Genomic DNA, 19,806 nt, shown 5'->3' on the forward strand with positions numbered 1-19,806 from the left:
TTTTTTTTTTTTTTTTTAAGAACAAATTTTTTTTTTTAAATTTTTAAAGTTCTGGGTTTTTTGTTTTGGGTGAAATTGTTTTATTGGGATTGATTTATTATTATTATTATTATATAGCTTTGCGATTGGTAATTTTGTTGTTGGGCTAATTTTTTGGGGCTTGTATATTTTGTTTTAAATTTTAGATCTATAAATGTTTTTAGAAAAGTGCTATGTTCACAATATTTTCACAAAAAAATCTTATATGGTAAGTTGTTATTGATTTTAATTTAAACTTATCACTTAAGTTACTTTTTTGCCCAATAATAGCTACCAATAACAACTTGTTACTTAAAATTTGTTGTGAAATATTATAAGTATAACATTTTCTTTTATGACCTTTAGAATGAGGAAAATGATAGAGTTACTAACTTTTTTACAAATTGCTGATGTAGTGAGTGGTTATTAGTAAGTGAAAAATGATGTGATTGGTGGCTCCATATGTGAACTAATAAGAATTTGTTACCTTAATAATTTGTAAAAATTTTGTAGAAAAGTTTGTAGTTATAGCATTACTCTTAAAGAATCAATAATATTGTTAAGGGAGTAAAGTGTACTTTTATAGAACAAAAATTGTTAAAATTAGTACTACATATATATTAATTTTTAAAAAAAAAACTTTGGAGGGGCCATTACTCCCCAAAGGCCCTACAATTGTTGAATTGATATGTTGTGATTAAAGTAAGGATAAAATTTAATTACAAAATTAGTTGTAACCTAAGGTAATTAGAGGTGAATTTTGACAAATCCATCGTTGGATTACATTTTCTTCTCAAAGCCTCCATGCTAATGCAAAATTTCTAAAAAAATTAAAGATAGCTATATCGTCAATAAATTGTTTAAATTGCAAATTTTTATAATTTTAAATTATATAGCTTATAGATCATATAGTAAATAATATTTAACAGTCAGATTTTCAAAATATATGTAATATTAATCTTTTTAAAGGAAATTGTAGTCTTAAGTTGCAACCAATTTTGTAGCTGGACTTTTTTTTCTTTTTAATTTTTTTATATAAGATAGAATTTCTACTCTAACTTAAACTAAGTGTATGTGTGTGTGCAACTCCCTTTTGGAGACTTGAATCCCAACCTTTGCCCCCCACACCCCATACCCTACAAACACTTATATTTGTAGAGTGATCATCACACCAAAAGTATACGGTGGTATTTTGTAGCTGAACTTTATTATTATTATTATTTTTTTAATTCAAAACTTTATTATTAATGTAACATAAAAATCAAGTCAACCATAGATTATTATAGTAATGCGACGATCACAATTTACTATCTCACTCGGAACACATTGACACTGACATGCAAGGATATTTGAAAAGAATAGAACAGTGGACCGGGTCTAAAGGGTGTGCTTTGATTAATATCCGGAATGTGATTGAAGAGTGACCTTCAGAGTTCAAACTAGATATGTTCTAGTCTGCAGACTCAGCAGTCAGCACAGAATCGAAGGAGCTTTCGACGCAATTGGGATTCAATTCACAAGACTGACCAGAGAGAGCAAAATGCAAGATACCGCTACGAATACCTGCATAAATGGAGAAGTGACGGCCGTTTTGCATCAAATGGCTACAACTCTTACCTTCACATAGGGATAGCAATTTTTATCCGGCCCGCGGGTACCCGGCCCGGCCCGACCCTAATGGGCCGGGTTTTACCCGGTCCGATTATAAATAGGGTCGGGTATGGGTTTAAAAAAAAAACCCGAAGCGGGTCCGGGTCGGGTCTGGGTTTTTTAAAAAAAACCCAAGACCCGACCCGAAACCCGGCCCGGTAAAAACCCGGTTAAGTGAAATGACTTAAATACCCTCATATATATATAACCTAAAATTTCTTACCCTAATGCTCATTTCTTCTGCACTCACTCCCTAAGCACAGCAGCCTCCCTACACTCTCTCCCTCTCAATCCGACACAGCGTCACAGCCCCTACACTCCCTCACCCTCACTCCACCGTGAACCCAGACGGCCTCACCTCCTCACCACCAAATCACAACACCACCGTCACAGCCCCTACACAGCTGTCGCCGTTTTTCTTCGCCGGAGCTGTCATCTCTTTTCTTCAGCAAATCGGAGCAAATCGGAGCATCAGCCTTCAGCGTTCAGCTCAAGGTATGCTCTTCAGCAAATCGGAGCATCACTGCATCAGTTAATCTTTTCTTCTAATTTTTTTAACTTTCTTTTCTGTTTGTACCATTAATTTTCTGTCGGAGCTGTCATCTCTCTCTGTGTATTTTTTTTTTAATTTTTAATTTTCTTTTGCTCATTGTTTGGTACAGAGGAACTTTGAGCTGAGTTGAGTTGATTTTTGTTTCGGTGAAGGACTTGTTTTGACTTTGTATAGTTAGTGTTAGCTTGTATGATGGGAATGTTGGTAGCGTGGTTTTATTGTTGAAGAAGAGAAAAAAAAGAAAAAAGAAAAAGGGTTGTGTGTATAGCTGCTGGTAGAAATCAAATTGTATAGCTAGATTTCCTCACTCTTTCTCTTCAACTGAAACTATAAGGGCCAATGGCTTTCGCTTCATTTCTTGGCAGAGTTCTCTTCGCCTCTGTTTTCATTCTCTCTGCTTACCAAGAGTTAGTATTTCATATGCCATCACTTACATTTTTTTTTTCTTCCCAAATATACTTTGTTGTGATTTTTATGAGTTCTTAGGCTTGTAATGTGTTCTTTTAGGCAAATATAATTCTGGGTTTTGAGTTTTTTTAGTTTTTGATTTGGCAATTGTTGTTGGATCTGTTAGAAATATAAGTTGCAACTCTTGGTTTGACTTTTTTTTAATAATGAAGCAGGGTATAGATCTGTATTTTGTTGTCAAATATTATAATTTTAAAGGAAAGTAGATGATGGGTTTGAGTAATTGAAAGTTATAATTCAGCCATGTTTAATTAACTTCAACAATTTGGCTCATTAGGGCTACTAGTTAATAATGAGACATAATGGCTTTGATCTTCAAAGTTTGGCTATATTTGAATTTATAAGTTATAACAAACAATTGGGTCATTCAGCTCTTATTTAAATCTCTTTTGGCTTTAGGTGAAGCTGAATAAATAGTTGACCTTTACCTTTTGGGTACAAGAGACCAAATTAGATGGGCCCCTTTTCTTTTTAACCTGGGTATATTCAAATGAATCAATGGATGAATGAAATCTTTGATTTTTCTTCTTGTATAATCCGTAATTTGATGACACATTGGTTCATTTACGCCATAACTCATTAATACAGGGAAGCATCTGTTGTTCTCTGGAGTGATGGAGTCTTATACAATTTCAAGTTTGAGTTATGAACAATGGTTTATATGCAGCTAATTTACTTTTGTAGCATGGTCTTTATTTATTCTACTAAGCAGTAGTGAATGGGCATTTCTGTTTGGACGTTTTCCTTTTGTGGGCAGCTGAAGAGCTTGCCCAATATTGGGTGATACCAGCTGAAATTTTAATGTAGTAGAATATCCATTAAATTTAGGAGAAAGTATGTGGCGAATGTGTAAGTCGACAATTGAATTGTTTCTTTGATTCAGAATTTTATGGCTTGCTAGAATCCTATTCTGTTTTTGCTACCATTACTTCTTGAAGTGGGTGTAAAGAAGGCGAATCTGGGGATAAATACAATACTTGTCCAAGTATTAGGTTTGTCACATTAACTTGCAAAAAGTCCACTAAATTGGTAAGTTGGATTATTGAAGACATTTATGCGTATCAATATATGTTCAGATATTTATGCTTGCACATGATTAGATCTTTGCTAGGTCTCCTGGTATTTCCATTTTCATTTATGAGTAGGCTGCACAAAAACTTTATGGTCTGTGTGTCGTGAAATTTGGTAATTTTTTGGGACAAAATTTGGAGGGATGCATATATATAATTTTGACTCCTCTTTTATCTTCCTCCATTTTGTTTGTGCTCTTTTATGAGGGAGGTTTCTTTCTTTAACTGTTTACATTGATCCGTACTGTTTAGTTTGATGAGATTAGATTAAAGAAAACAAAATATCACGTCCCAGGTCCATCACTCACTGTATCTTGAGGATGAATTTGTCCCATCTGTGCATGTGGATTGATTGAATTGTGCCTTCTCAAGCATGAATTAATTCATTTTATTTACATCTCATGTGAGCCTTAAAGATATATGGCTACACTGTGTAAGTATTTGACTAAGAAACTCATTTGTTAATGAACAAAAGAAAAATAAAGAGTGCTAAAGCCTTGAGAGTTAGCTGTGTATCTGATGGTTGCATTAGAAAAATAAATGGTGAATGCCAAATGAATGCTAGTGTCACAGGAATGAAAGTTGGTTGATGTTGTCTAAGGTTGGTTCTTGAATTGATTTTTGCTTGAATTGAAGTGATGAGGTCACAAAGAGGGAAGTAGGACTCATATTTTATATTAAAAAAGGGAAGTATTAAAAAAAAAGGGGAATTAGGACTCCTAGTGATGAAAGGTTGGTTCTTCACTAGATAGGTTAGTATTTGATACTTTTATTTGTTGGAATGGAGCAAGAGAACTTTTCTCCACTAAACCATGTGCTCAATCCATTTAGAGATCTTCAAAGATGCCTTATTAGTTGTATCTTAACAAGACGTTCATATTATTTGGTAGTAAGTGGCTGATCAAATGTTTTTATTTTATTGTGATGGGTGGGTTTGGGAAAGTTTATCTAATTTGGTTTCTTCTATTTCTTTTAGATCAAGCTGGTAATTCGTTATGTGACATTATACAATTGCTTTCTTTAGAAAACTATAATAGGGTACTTGCTTTTGTTGAAGCTCTCCTCAAGCTGGTAATTCATTATGTGACATTATGAAATTCCTTTCTTTGGAAAATGATCATAGAGGACTTGCTTTTGTTGAGTCTATCATTTGTTTCTAATCGCTGGTAAGTTTTCTTAGAATTTCTTAATTATAAGATATGGAATGATCTCCTTTTTATAGGTTCAGTGATTTTGGTTTGGATGGGGGACCAGCAGCAAAGGCTATTGGACCAAAGTTTGATGTATTTACAAAACATGTGCATTCACATGTTGCCGTGCAAGTGCCAGATATTGAGGTGAGAATCTGTGTGTTTGTGTGTGTGTGTGATTATTAATATTTCCAATAAACTTTAGTTGTGTTTTAAAAGAAATATTAGACAAGTTACATAGGAAAAAAAAAAAAAAAGTAGGAAGAAACTAAAAGCAACATGGAAGACCGAGGTATTTCATAATTGTAAAAGTTTTTTCAAAACCAATTTTGCTTTCTTCTTTTTTCTTTGCTTCTCTATATAATTTGACTGGGGAATCTTGCATCTGCTGTTTAAACTTTAAAGATGAAAATGCTTTGGTAAGCTAAGCTGCACTAAATGCTGTGCTCTGTTTTTGTCATCCTACTGAGTGTGAGAGTATATCACTAGGAATTGAATATGTTGATACTATGATTTACATAGTGAAAGGATTAATAAAAGGCAAGGCTTTAGGAAGCCAATAAAAATAATTAAACCAATTGTTGTAATGGGATGTGAGTTTTCCTCTTTGATATGGTTTGTTGCTATTCATGGGACTAAACTTGTGAGAGAGAATGATTCAGCAAAGATTAAGTTTTGAATTGGGATGTGGAAATGCTGTTTTCTACGTCTTTCTTACATTATCTTGAAGAATATCCATCCAGCACTTCCTTATGACAGACATAATATAAGTAAAAAGTGGTTGAGGTGTGTGTGTTGTACATAAAAAAAAAAAATTGAATAACTTCAAATATTCCTCACTTTGTGCATTCATCCTATCTACAACATGTTTTATGTTTTATTTTATTTTATTTTATTTTAATTTTTATTGTTATTTAATTTTATTGATGTTTTGCCACAGGTGAAACGTTTAGCTGCTGCTGCTATTGCACTGAAGGGCATTGGAGGAATCTTCTTTATATTTGGAAGCAATTTGGGAGCCTTTCTTCTGGTTGGAATTTGAACCATACTATATGGTTTACTTTTGATCTTTTATGAGTAAAATATTTATATGAATTTCACACAGCACTGGGCACTTGACTTTAGTCAGCTGCGGATGCCCAGGCTGCATCTTGACCCTATCTTGTTGAGCTAATTATTCATTTACAAGTGTTGATTTCCTTTGTGCAGATTTTGCATCAACTGATTGCTACTCCTATTTTATACGATTTCTACAACTATGAAAGCTGGAATACAGAATTTACTCAACTTTTCATTGAATTTACACAGGTTTTTATACTGCCACTTCCTTATTTCTATTGCATGTACTGATATATAGCCATGATTATAATATGTTTTATATGGTCTTACAAGTCTTAAGTGTAATATGACACGAGCTCTAGCTCAAATGGCATTTCCTTTTTAATAAAGGAATGGAGGATAAAGTTTTGGGGTTAAAAGGTTGAGAGGATAGAAAACTAGGAGGATAGAAAATGTGTGTTTTTCGTTATGTGTGTTTGGCTAGAAAGCACTGACGCGGCTCCGGAAGAGCCGCACCCGAGTCGGACTCGGCGGGATGCGGCGACGCGGCAGGGACGCCGCTGACCGCGAGTCCGTGCTGCGTCGGGCCGTGTTGGGCCACGTGGCCTCCTTGACTCGCGCCGTATCAGCCGAAACCCAAAATGGCCGGTTCAAGCTGAAACAGCCGAGTCAGGCCGAAATTCAAAAAAAAAAAAAAAAAAGGTGCGAAATGCACCGTTTGAACCTAACCTAAATCCCTCAGACTCTCACTTCGTCCAAAAGACTCTCTCTCACTCCGTCCCTCATCTCTCTTCTCTGCGCTCTCCGCCTTCGGCCTCTCCCTCTATGTGGTGTGCTTGCCTTAAGGTGTGCTGTGCTCTCTCCTCTTTGCTTCCCTTTTAGTCTCTGTTTTCTACAATTTCTCTCTTCCCTGTGCTATGTTTGCTGTATTTGTGTGCTTGTTAAAAACCGATTTCGTCCAAACACTCTCTCTTCTCTCTATGCTGTGTTTGTGTGCTTGTTTTTTGGTTCTTTTGGGAGTTAAAGGGTTTGGTAGTTGCAGGTTGTAATTTTAATTGTAGATTGGTGACAATGTTTGACTGCTTTGAACTGCATTGTACTAATATTGCTCTTAAATTTGGTATTTGATTATATAATGTGAAAAAGTATGCTTCGTAATATATTAAAAATATAAATAAAAATACTTTTAATAATTTTTTAATTGCTGAGTCCCGCCGCACCCGCACCCATCTTTTTCAAAAATTGCCGAGTCCCGCACTCACACCCGCATCCGAGTCTTGAAACGCACCCGTGCTTCCTAGGTGTTTGGTAGAGAGGAAAAAGGATGAAAAATGGAAGGATAAAAGAGTAAATTACTATTACATTCTTATTATTAAACATAGAAGAATGAAAAAGTGGAGGTAGATATGTATTTTTCTTCTCAATACCATTTTCTCTCATTTTTTCTCCCTAAATTGAACAAAAAAAATGGTGGGCCTGGGTGGAAAATTCTATCAACCCTATTTTCTTTCCTCTTTCTTTTGACTCCAACCAAACAATGAAAAATCACATTTTTATCCCCCTTTTCCATCTCCCGTTTTCCATCCTTTCACTTTTTACTCCAACCAAACATACTGTAAGAGCCATTGGATGCATGTGTAACTTACCAATTAAAAAAACAAAAGTAATATGTATACCTTCTCTGTTGCAGAATGTGGCTCTTCTTGGGGCATTGCTGTTCTTTGTAGGAATGAAGAACTCCATTCCTAGGAGACAATCCAAGAAGAAGGTACCTAAAACAAAAACAGTCTAGAAAGAAAGTGTAGGTGGAAGAAACATTTGTAATCAGTAAAGAGCCTCGTTTGGTTCATTTCCTGGATTTTTTTTTTTTTTTTTTTTTTTGAAACTTGTTACCTTAATTTTGACCAGGGTACCACTTCAGCGTTTACGGTTTAGGTTTAGTACAACTTTCCCCTTTTATTTCATGGGGTATATTGCTTCTTATGGATTTATGGATTTTTCTACTTTAAATTGAGCTAGGAATCTACTAATTGATAACAACCTTAACAAGACCATGCTGTGTTTGCATATAGGTTTGTGCAGACCTTTCTCTAAATTGAGCTAGGAATCTACTAATTGATAACAACCTTAACAAGACCATGCTGTGTTTGCATATAGGTTTGTGCAGACCTTTCTCTCTCTCATGAGGTGAAATGAGACATTGGGTCCGATTCAGTTGTTAAGACTGTTATGCACAAACAAATAGATTTCTCGTAGCTGACTCGGAAAAACTGAACTTGTTGCCATCCTTATGTGGGGTTTTTGCAATTAGGAAACGTACTCCCACCCGCAGTTCACTCAACTCATTTGGAAAAAGGCTAGTTATTGTCCTGCTTCCAAACTAATTTGGAGAAACCTTTTTCATCTCAATATGTGATTCACAAAAAGTATAAATTGGAAAGGTCTTAACAATTTTTTAATTTTTTATTTATGGAAAAAGTAAAAAGTAATTGAATTTTTTGAAAACTTTTTATATATATATATTTTTTTTTATAAAAATGGTATCAAAACTTTTTAAAATGATCAATTAACGAATGTCTTAAGAACGTCTATCAACATGACTCATGCATAAAACAATCTCTTTAGTAAATCACATCACTCAGTTAAATTATTTAAACAACTTTGTTTGTTTGTTTGGTAAGAGAGAGAGAGAGAGAGAGAGAGTCATGTTGTTACTATTATTATGTCACCTCCTGTCTTCAGACAGCTGTTGCACTGCAGTCAAACTGCCAAAACTGCTACCGGTAAGCATCTTATTATTAGACTTTGGTGTTAAATAGGAATCTTGTTATCAAAACCAAAGTGGAGTTAAATAGGATTCAAATTTGGTTATTTTGGTTTGAAGTTAGTTACTGTAATAGAAAGGTACACAATATTTTCATAACACATTCATATTAAATCTTAAGTGGTAAGTTGTTATTTGTGGCTAGAAATATCATTTTAGTAGTGAGTTCAAATTAGAACTAATTTCAACTTATCACAATCGCATAGAATTTGTTGTCAAAATGTTATAAAATTTTTGTGAATGTGGCACTTTCTCTGCAGTAATCGGTGGGACTTCTCTTATACTTGTTTTTGGATTTGGCTTCACAGATTCGTTGCTACTTGTTATGAGCCTTCTACGGCTCTACATCTCTCTCAGGCCTAGAGAGTAGAGAGGATAACAAGAGCTTTATTAAGAATTGTGAAAGGCTATGGCCATCAATGGCTCAACCAAAAAAAAAGTCACAAAGATACAAAAAAAAGGACGAACTTATCAAAATACTACACGCAAATTTCACTTGGAAAATATAGCTTCTACTAAATCCATTGTTTCACGACTCAAATCCATAGACTATAAATTTAGATGTATGCCTAGCTAATCTTACATAACTCAATAAACATAATTAATTTTAAAAATAATTCAAAACTCCAATTAAACAATGTTCTTGATAAATCTCTTACAATAACTAAAATTCACAATTTAGAAATAATCTCTAAATACTATAAAATCTAAAGCTAGATAAAAATAACTTATAATCTTTTAAGGTTTTAAGTATTATTGACATTGCCTAAAAATTCTCGTGCTATACCTTGCACCTTATGAAGTAATCCAAAAGTTTTGTTTCCCAACTAAAATTTAATCTAAAAATTGTCATTGATGTGGTGAGCCATACATCTAGTAAGCAATTATATATAATATACAACAAAATAGAGTCAAACAAAGCACAAATATTTTGATTTTTTACAAACTCATTCAATGATATCAAATATAATTATTCCAAAACATATTATGAACCACTTAATACATATGTAATCAAATCATAAAATCATTTGAAAACACATACAGATAATTGATCAGAGCACAGTGTTACATATACACATATCACATATTCTCACATACAATCTTATGCACTTATTCTCACATACAACCCTGTAAGCGAGTTTACACATATGCCTGATCAATTCTAAAATGAAAGAGGAAAATATTAGTTTTAAATTGTTTTGCTCATCTATAGTAACCTATAGATAAAGAGAGTGATTGTAGATGAGCAAAAACAGTTTGCCTCATTTGAAGATACTGCTGGACTTGGTTTTTAATTCTTAACTCTCCTATTTTGCCTAGGATTTTAGTTTTGGCTCTTCTATTTGGAGATGCTATTAACCCCTTATTTTCCCAATTTGAAAGTGCACATTTGCAAGCCTCCCATTAATTGGGTTTATTAATGCGAACAACCGTAGGGGCGGTCAAACTCAGTGCTTATTTCAGATGGAAATTTTTTCCAAATTCATCTTTCACATGTTTTTAAGGACATTCACTAAGCCTTTGACAAATTTTATAGCATCCCGTACGTATTGCTTATCTTTTTTTTTTTTTTTGGTGCAAAAATAAAAACAATACAATTACATAGTAGGCTATGCCAAGAGTTGCAAATTAATACAAGATTTACCATATAAGTTGTTGAGAATCTTTGATGGATTATATGTCTTCAAACTCTCATTTTGCATCTCCGTAATAAGGTCTCTCAATTGATCTATTGGACAATATTGTTGATAACAGTTGTGTATAGAACTCTCAATAATTGATTGCAGTGACCGTGTTTGTGCCAAAACTTGCAATATTGCACTTGCACCCACAAAATTATTCTTCGTCTCACATTTTATATGTCGAGCTATTTCTCAAAACCAATCACAAAGTGACAATGCAAGAACCTTAGCATTTTTCTTCGACCTCGCTCTAACTTGATTTTCACGGAAATGAAAGTTTGGGTGGTCATTCTGTGGCTTTTATGAACTCTTTGTTTTGGGCATTGAAAATGCATGTCCACGTGATTAATGCTCATTCATTATTCAAAATGGCATTGATTTTTGCATTTCAGTCCAAAATGTTAATATTTGCAATGCAAAGCGGATTTTTTTTAGTCAAAATCAATGCTGGACCTTATATGCATTGAACTTCTGAAAGAAAATAACATCTACAATAAAGAAAAAAACATTAATCATGAACATTTTTTTTAAGTTTAATATTTCCTTAATATGTATGCCGAGTGCGATTAAAGACTTCGGCCTAAAACACATGACCTATAAGAGAATTAATCAAGCTTAAATAATCAAAAGGAAAGTGATAAAAATCAATTCAGGTGAATATATGTTTTGTACTACGAATTTTTATTATATCAATGGATCAAATTAGCTCATGCTGCCATTGCCCATCCAATGCACATGTAACATACCTTGTCTTGGTCTAACCTACTGATATTTTCATTACCAAACAATGCTCAGATAACATGCGGTTGTATACCAATTTCAAGTTTCCAACGATCTTCCCTTTCACAATTTGGAGGCCTTTATTATCTTCTCCCTCATATTGTTTGAAGAAATATCAAGGCCGGGTATACAAAATTTTTGGAGCCTTAGGCAATAATCTAGAGTGAGAAGTGAAAAATTATTAGTTTTTTCTAATATCCCAACAGTGATATTTGCTATACACTTTTTTGTAAAACCATCAATTTGATATGTGTGTATTATTAGTAACCATGGTTCTCAGAACCGGACTGGACCGGAAATGCTCAGATAACATGCGGTTGTATACCAATTTCAAGTTTCCAACGATCTTCCCTTTCACAATTTGGAGGCCTTTATTATCTTCTCCCTCATATTGTTTGAAGAAATATCAAGGCCGGGTATACAAAATTTTTGGAGCCTTAGGCAATAATCTAGAGTGAGAAGTGAAAAATTATTAGTTTTTTCTAATATCCCAACAGTGATATTTGCTATACACTTTTTTGTAAAACCATCAATTTGATATGTGTGTATTATTAGTAACCATGGTTCTCAGAACCGGACTGGACCGGGAGTTTGGACCATGAAAATCGGAAACTGGAATGAAAACCGGTTTTTTAAGCTTAAAGAATTGGATTTTTTGTTAATTCCGTGAACCCCTAAAACCGGGGTTGGATCGTATGAACTGGTGAGAACCGTGCGGTCCAACCCCTTAGCAATTTTATTTATTTATTTTTATTTTATAAAAACAACTTAACACAATTTTATTCTACTTAATTAAATTATCCATCACTTATAAGGAATAAAAAAAAATTAAAATTAAAATCCTTCAAAGATATTCAACTTTACTTCAAAAATTAATCATAAGTTTTAATGTTTTTATGGTTATTATTTTATTTTATTAAATTTCTTATTTAATTGTTAAATATATGCTTGAAAATCATTAAATTTCCCTTACATATATAGATATATTAGTCAATTTTTCTAGTTTTATAAATTTAATATCTATATTTAGGTTTTAATTAATTATTAAATTAATTATGACATCATTACGGTTTGACCCCGGTTCAATCTTGGTTCGACCTCAAAAACCTTAAACCTCTCCATTTTACGGTTCAATGAACGGTCTGGGTCTGAAAACCTTGTTAATAAGTTTAGCTTCAATTGAATTGGTTTCATTGTATTAATACCATGATGATCATGCCTAAATCATAAAATATTAATAATACTATTGGCATGTTAAATGTATTTCATGTTGTGAGAATAGGTGATCCGAGCATGTTTTTGGGCTATTGGCCTTGTCCGAGGATGATTAAAGACCTGAGGATTATTAAAGATCCATCTGACATAGATAGTCCGAGGATGATTAAAGACCTGAGGATTATTAAAGATCCATCTGACATAGATAGGAAGACCGAGGAGAAAAGAGGAACCGACACGAGAACCGAGGTTCCTGAGGAGCAAAGGCATATTGGGAATGCTTTAGGTAGTTAACCATACTAGAAAGAGGAGCTCCAAGGAAGGTAATAGAGTCGTGTAAGCAATAGAAAGAAGAAATATTTGGGAAGGTGATTGCAACTTTCACATTTAATGCACTGTACCAACTGAATTGGCAGCATTTATGAAGAAATGAAACCTGAACAGCGTCTTCACAGCTTATAGCCTCTCCTACTACCTCCAGAAGGGTCTTGATGGGACAAGCATCCAAAGGGTTCCCTAGAAATTGAACAGGTGGAAGGTTGGGAATTACTGGAGGGAACTATATAAGGAAGTGACCTCCATAAAAATGGGCATGCAACACTTGAAAAAGGAGAGAAAAAAGAAAAAGAAAAGAGAACAAGAACTCATTGTAAAAAGATTATACTTGATCAATTTGTAAGCCTACCATGAACAATTTATCCTCGGACTTGCTCGAGGAGGGATTTTATGTTGAATTTATGTCTCTTATCCTTTTAACCTGAGCCTAGTCATTCTTGAGTCTAAACTTACGTGGCTTTATAGTTTGCTTATAAAATCCACTTTCTTACAAATTTATTGTTTGAGGCTTATTGGGCTGGCTCACACTGTTCTTGGTGGGCTTAAACTACACTTCGAGTCCCTACAATTGGTGCCGCTTGTGGGAAAGGGCATCTACAATCTCTGTTAATCAGGCTTTTCTTTTGATAGCAAGGAGAAGAAATGGCAGGCTCAGGGCAAAATAGAGAGGAATCCGTGGGGTCACAATGCAAAGATTATTTTGTTGTTTGGAGAGATGGAGAGACCAAGAAGCGAACCAAACTCCTAGCGTATAGGTTGAAACAGACTATACAGACCATACTAGTGGAAGTCATTCAAGGCCTGGAAGTCACATCTCACATTATGAAGAAACGAGGAATCTCAGGCTAGAAATCGATCATTTATGCTAGAAATCACAGTGTGTCGTGTCCCTACCTAGCTTAAAGACTAATTCAACGGAAGATTGCAGTTATAGGTGGAGGTTCAGAACCCCCTAGTGAATCTTTTTCTGTGTTTTCGTACTTGGAAATAGAGAAATGAAACCACAAGAAAAGAACTAAAAGTCCACCCCCCAGGAGTATGGGACATGACGCAAATGAGTAAGGCTTTACACCAAATCTCCAAGTCACCATTTATGCGAAGGATCGATAGGGCTAAGCTCCCTCATCATTTTACTCAGCCAGCTTTTACTATTTACAATGGGAGGACTAACCCTGTGGAGCATGTGAGTCATTTCAATCAAAGAATGACCATACATTCCAGAAATAAAGCCCTAATGTGCAAGGTTGTTCCCTCCAGTCTTGGACCTGTTGCCATAAGATGGTTTGATGGGCTGAAAGAGGGGTTAATAGGTTCGTTTGAAGATCTTACTAGGGCTTTTGGCGCTTGATTTGTAACATGCAGCAGAGTTCCTTGGCCTTTGGATTCTTTGTTATTTATGGTAATGAGAGAGGGTGAGACCTTGAAGACCTACTCTGATAGGTATTACAAAATGTTTAATGAAATAAATGAAGATTTTGAGGATGTAGCAATAAGAACATTTAAGGTGGGAGTTCCCCTTAATCATGACTTAAGAAAGTCATTAATAATAAAGCCCGCATGGAGTATGCGCCAGCTCATGGATCAGATTGATGGGCACAAGTAGGTTGAGGAAGACTAATAGCAAGGAAAGGGGAAAGCCAAGGTTTTCCCCCCGACAGAAGAGATTCTCGACCTAAAGGATATGGCCATAACTGACCCAAGAGAGACTTTACCAACCACCCTAGGCGTCCTAATGCTCAAATGGTGAGCTTGGTATTCAAGGAGTCAGTGTATTAGATCCTTGAAAAGATAAATAATGAGCCTTACTTTAAATGACCAAACAAAATAGGAGACGACCCTACCAAACACAATCAAAGTCTTTATTGTCAATATCATTAGGATCGTGGGCATACTACCGAAGATTGTAGAACACTCTGTGATTATTTGGAGAAGTTGGTTAAGGTGGGAAAGTTGAAGCAATTCATGCACCATCCTTTAAGGCAAGGAAGTCAAGTGGGGTCAGAGTACCAAAGAGAAGCTGTCTCGAGGCCGCCCTTGGGAATATCTATGTCATTCTCGCCGCCCCGAATCAAATCAGAAACCATTCGTCTAGAGTCATGTCCATAGCAGCAAGGTCGGACATGGAGGAATAGGTCCCTGAGTCCAAGCGAGTTAAAATATAGGCTCGACGAACCCTAGGTTTTTCAAATGAGGATAAGATTGGGACTTACCAACCCCATGATGATGCTTTAATGGTATCTTCCATATTGGAGGGTATGACGTAAAGAGGGTTTTGGTCGATCAGGGGAGCGGGGTTGAAATTATGTATCTCGACATATATAAAGGGCTGAACTTAAAGCCTGAGGACTTACTCAAGTATGACTCCCCCTTGGTAGGGTTTGATGGAAAGATGGTTATCCCTGAAGGAATGATTAGATTACCTATGCAAACAGGGTTGAGGTAGTCGAGGTGGAGTTCATTGTGGCTGATGCTATTTCCCTTACACAGCTATTTTGGCAAGACCATGGCTCTTCTTCATGGGAGCTGTGTCCTCAACTCTACACATGAAAGTGAAGTATCCCACCGGGGTGGGGGGGGGGGGGCAAGTTGGAAAGCTAGTAGGAAGTCAAGCAATGGCCAGGCATTGCTTGGTGGCTACTATTAGACATTAGTTAGAAGATGGGTCTCGGTCAACCAAGAAGAGGTCCTATAGCAATTAATAAAAACTAAAGATTTGCNTCTCCGTAATAAGGTCTCTCAATTGATCTATTGGACAATATTGTTGATAACAGTTGTGTATAGAACTCTCAATAATTGATTGCAGTGACCGTGTTTGTGCCAAAACTTGCAATATTGCACTTGCACCCACAAAATTATTCTTCGTCTCACATTTTATATGTCGAGCTATTTCTCAAAACCAATCACAAAGTGACAATGCAAGAACCTTAGCTTTTTTCTTCGACCTCGCTCTAACTTGATTTTCACGGAAATGAAAGTTTGGGTGGTCATTCTGTGGCTTTTATTAACTCTTTTTTTGGGCATTGAAAATGCATGTCCACGTGATTAATGCTCATTCATTATTCAAAATGGCATTGATTTTTGCATTTCAGTCCAAAATGTTAATATTTGCAATGCAAAGCGGATTTTTTTTAGTCAAAATCAATGCTGGACCTTATATGCATTGAACTTCTGAAAGAAAATAACATCTACAATAAAGAAAAAAACATTAATCATGAACATTTTTTTCAAGTTTAATATTTCCTTAATATGTATGCCAAGTGCGATTAAAGACGTCGGCCTAAAACACATGACCTATAAGAGAATTAATCAAGCTTAAATAATCAAAAGGAAAGTGATAAAAATCAATTCAGGTGAATATATGTTTTGTACTACGAATTTTTATTATATCAATGGATCAAATTAGCTCATGCTGCCATTGCCCATCCAATGCACATGTAACATACCTTGTCTTGGTCTAATCTACTGATATTTTCATTACCAAACAATGCTCAGATAACATGCGGTTGTATACCAATTTCAAGTTTCCAACGATCTTCCCTTTCACAATTTGGAGGCCTTTATTATCTTCTCCCTCATATTGTTTGAAGAAATATCAAGGCCGGGTATACAAAATTTTTGGAGCCTTAGGCAATAATCTAGAGTGAGAAGTGAAAAATTATTAGTTTTTTCTAATATCCCAACAGTGATATTTGCTATACACTTTTTTGTAAAACCATCAATTTGATATGTGTGTATTATTAGTAACCATGGTTCTCAGAACCGGACTGGACCGGAAGTTCGGACCATGAAAACCGAAAACTGGGATGAAAACCGATTTTTTAAGTCTAAAGAATTGGATTTTTTGTTAATTCCGTGAACTCCTAAAACCGGGGTTAGATCGTACGAACCGGTGAGAACCGTGCGGTCCAACCCCTTAGCAATTTTATTTATTTATTTTTATTTTATAAAAACAACTTAACACAATTTTATTATACTTAATTAAATTATCCCTCTCTTATAAGGAATAAAAAAAAAATTATAATTAAAATCCTTTAAAGATATTCAACTTTACTTCAAAAATTAGTCATAAATTTTAATATTTTTATGGTTATTATTTTATTTTATTAACTTTCTTATTTAATTATTAAATATATGCTTGAAAATCATTAAATTTTCCTTACATATATAGATATATTAGTCAATTTTTCTAGTTTTATAAATTTAATATCTATATTTAGGTTTTAATTAATTATTAAATTAATTATGACGTCATTACGGTTTGACCCCGGTTCGATCTTGGTTCAACCTCAAAAATCTTAAACCTCTCCTTTTTACGGTTCAATGAACGGTCCGGGTCTGAAAAACTTGTTAATAAGTTTAGCTTCAATTGAATTGGTTTCATTGTATTAATACCATGATGATCATGCCTAAATCATAAAATATTAATAATACTATTGGCATGTTAAATGTATTTCATGCTGTGGGAATAGGTGATCCGAGCATGTTTTTGGGCTATTGGCCATGTCCGAGGATGATTAAAGACCTGAGGATGATTAAAGATCCATCTGACATAGATAGGAAGACTGAGGAGAAAAGAGGAACCGACACGAGAACCGAGGTTCCTGAGGAGCAAAGGCATATTGGGAATGCTTTAGGTAGTTAACCATACTAGAAAGAGGAGATCCAAGGAAGGTAATAGAGTCGTGTAAGCAATAGAAAGAAGAAATATTTGGGAAGGTGATTGCAACTTTCACATTTAATGCACTGTACCAACTGAATTGGCGGCATTTATGAAGAAATGAAACCTGAACAGCGTCTTCACAGCTTATAGCTTCTCCTACTACCTCCAGAAGGGTCTAGATGGGACAAGCATCCAAAGGGTTCCCTAGAAATTGAACAAATGGAAGGTTGGGAATTACTGGAGGGAACTATATAAGGAAGTGACCTCCATAAAAATGGGCATGCAACACTTGAAAAAGGAGAGAAAAAAGAAAAAGAAAAGAGAACAAGAACTCATTGTAAAAAGATTATACTTGATCAATTTGTAAGCCTACCACGAACAATTTATCCTCGGACTTGCTCGAGGAGGGATTTTATGTTGAATTTATGTCTCTTATCCTTTTAACTTGAGCCCAGTCATTCTTGAGTCTAAACTTACGTGGCTTTATAGTTTGCTTATAAAATCCACTTTCTTACAAATCTATTGTTTGAGGCTTATTGGGCTGGCTCACACTGTTCTTGGTGGGCTTAAACCACACTTCGAGTCCCTACAATTGGTGCAGCTTGTGAGAAAGGGCATCTACAATCTCTGTTAATCAGGCTTTTCTTTTGATAGCAAGGAGAAGAAATGGCAGGCTCAGGGCAAAACAGAGAGGAATCTGTGGGGTCACAATGCAAAGATTATTTTGTTGTTTGGAGAGATGGAGAGACCAAGAGGCCAACCAAACTCCTAGCGTATAGGTTGAAACAGACTATACAGACCATACTAGTGGAAGTCATTCAAGGCTTGGAAGTCACATCTCACATTATGAAGAAACGAGGAATCTCAGGCTAGAAATCGATCATTTATGCAAAAAATTACGTTGTGAGCAGTGTGTTGTGTCCCTACCTAGCTTAAAGACTAATTCAATGGAAGATTGCAGTTATAGCTAAAAATTAATGCTTAAAATTTAGTTAAGTGTTGATCAAAACTCGGCCATACTCAGTTCCTTAAACCACATACTAGGGAAAAGTTAGTATTTGTAGTTTGATTACACGTTAAAAGGGAGACTTGGCCAGGTTTAGCTACACAGATCATTTATCTCAAATAAATCTGAGCATCTGGAACAATGTGGTACAAGTTAAAACCCTAGCTGTGCTTGGCTCCTAGGATCTGAGGATTAAATTCAAAGGTTCCCTTCTAAGTTAAGTGAGTGTTGTTCTTATAGTGAAATTAATGCTTGGTGTACCCTTGGCCTTAAAAAGTCTTTTGTGCCAAAATAGGGCTTAGGTTAGCCTTTGTGGGAGCAAATAAAGGTTCCCACCTTTGTTGATTTAACAAAAAGAAAGAAAAGTAATATGTACAAATAAAAAAATAAAAGGGCATAGGTACTTCAGTAGTTGTAAGCACAAAATTGAACCAAAACTAAACTTTTCATTAATATCAGTATAGTACAAAATACATATATGTATAAAAAAAACAACAATAGAACAAAGATAAAGAAAGGGAAACACCCTCCCTTAAGAAACGATCTTAGGGTTGGGATTAATCGGTTCATTTTCTCCCTCCTTGTCTGGCTTGGAAGAGGAATTGACTGGTGGAGCTGTGGTTGGTGAAGTGGTGGCAGCTGGTTGATTAGCGAGTAGAGATACCGAGGTAGTAGCTTCCTTGGTGGCACCACTGGTAGCTATCCTTAAAATTGGAGGATAGAAGACATTTTCAGGTCTCCTCAGCTCCAAGGAAGCATCCATCCCAGCAAGATTCAATGCCTCAGTCTAGACTTGGAGATAGTAACCACGGTAGACCTTGGTTACTTTCGCCTTTAAGGTTTCTTTTGTCTCCTTAACGCCAACGTCATACTTGGCTTGCTCTACTTGGGCCAAAGCCTTCTCTTTACTTTCCAACTCTTTTTGTTGGGCCTTTATTATTTCTCAAGCAATAGCCAGTTGCTCCTTAGCTTTTCAGAGGTGATGATGTTGGTCCTCAGCTTGCTTCTCGGCACCAACCGGAGCAGCCTTAGCACTCTTCCTCTCTTTGTCAGCCTTGGTCAGCTTAAGAGTAAGGTCCTTATTCTTCTTTTCAGCGATGGACAAGTTATGGACAAGTTCTTCATAGTTGAGACCCCGCACGCCTCCTCATCCTTCAACTTAGAGTGGGCATGATCTACTCACTCTTCAGCCATGTGGGCTGTTTGAATTGCCTGAATAAATTGAACAACGTAAGCGGTTAGACTACTTTAAAAAAAAAAAAGGAGATTAAAATTAAAAGAAAGAAGAAGGGTGA

At 35.3% G+C, this 19,806-nt stretch overlaps 1 protein-coding gene across 1 annotated transcript; it reads left to right on the forward strand.

The window, feature by feature from the left end:
* The first annotated feature begins 2,518 nt into the window (after positions 1 to 2,518).
* LOC111983720 (uncharacterized) lies at positions 2,519 to 8,022 on the forward strand. The gene is made up of 5 exons (XM_065767630.1): positions 2,519 to 2,628; positions 4,982 to 5,096; positions 5,890 to 5,979; positions 6,159 to 6,257; positions 7,699 to 8,022. The coding sequence occupies exons 1-5, from the start codon at positions 2,561 to 2,563 to the stop codon at positions 7,798 to 7,800; spliced, it is 474 nt and encodes a 157-aa protein (XP_065623702.1). The 5' UTR covers positions 2,519 to 2,560; the 3' UTR covers positions 7,801 to 8,022.
* The last annotated feature ends 11,784 nt before the right edge of the window (positions 8,023 to 19,806 follow it).

The sequence above is a fragment of the Quercus suber genome, unplaced genomic scaffold (assembly GCF_002906115.3).
Source record: "Quercus suber isolate HL8 unplaced genomic scaffold, Cork oak 2.0 scaffold_831, whole genome shotgun sequence".
Taxonomy (NCBI): Eukaryota; Viridiplantae; Streptophyta; class Magnoliopsida; order Fagales; family Fagaceae; genus Quercus; species Quercus suber.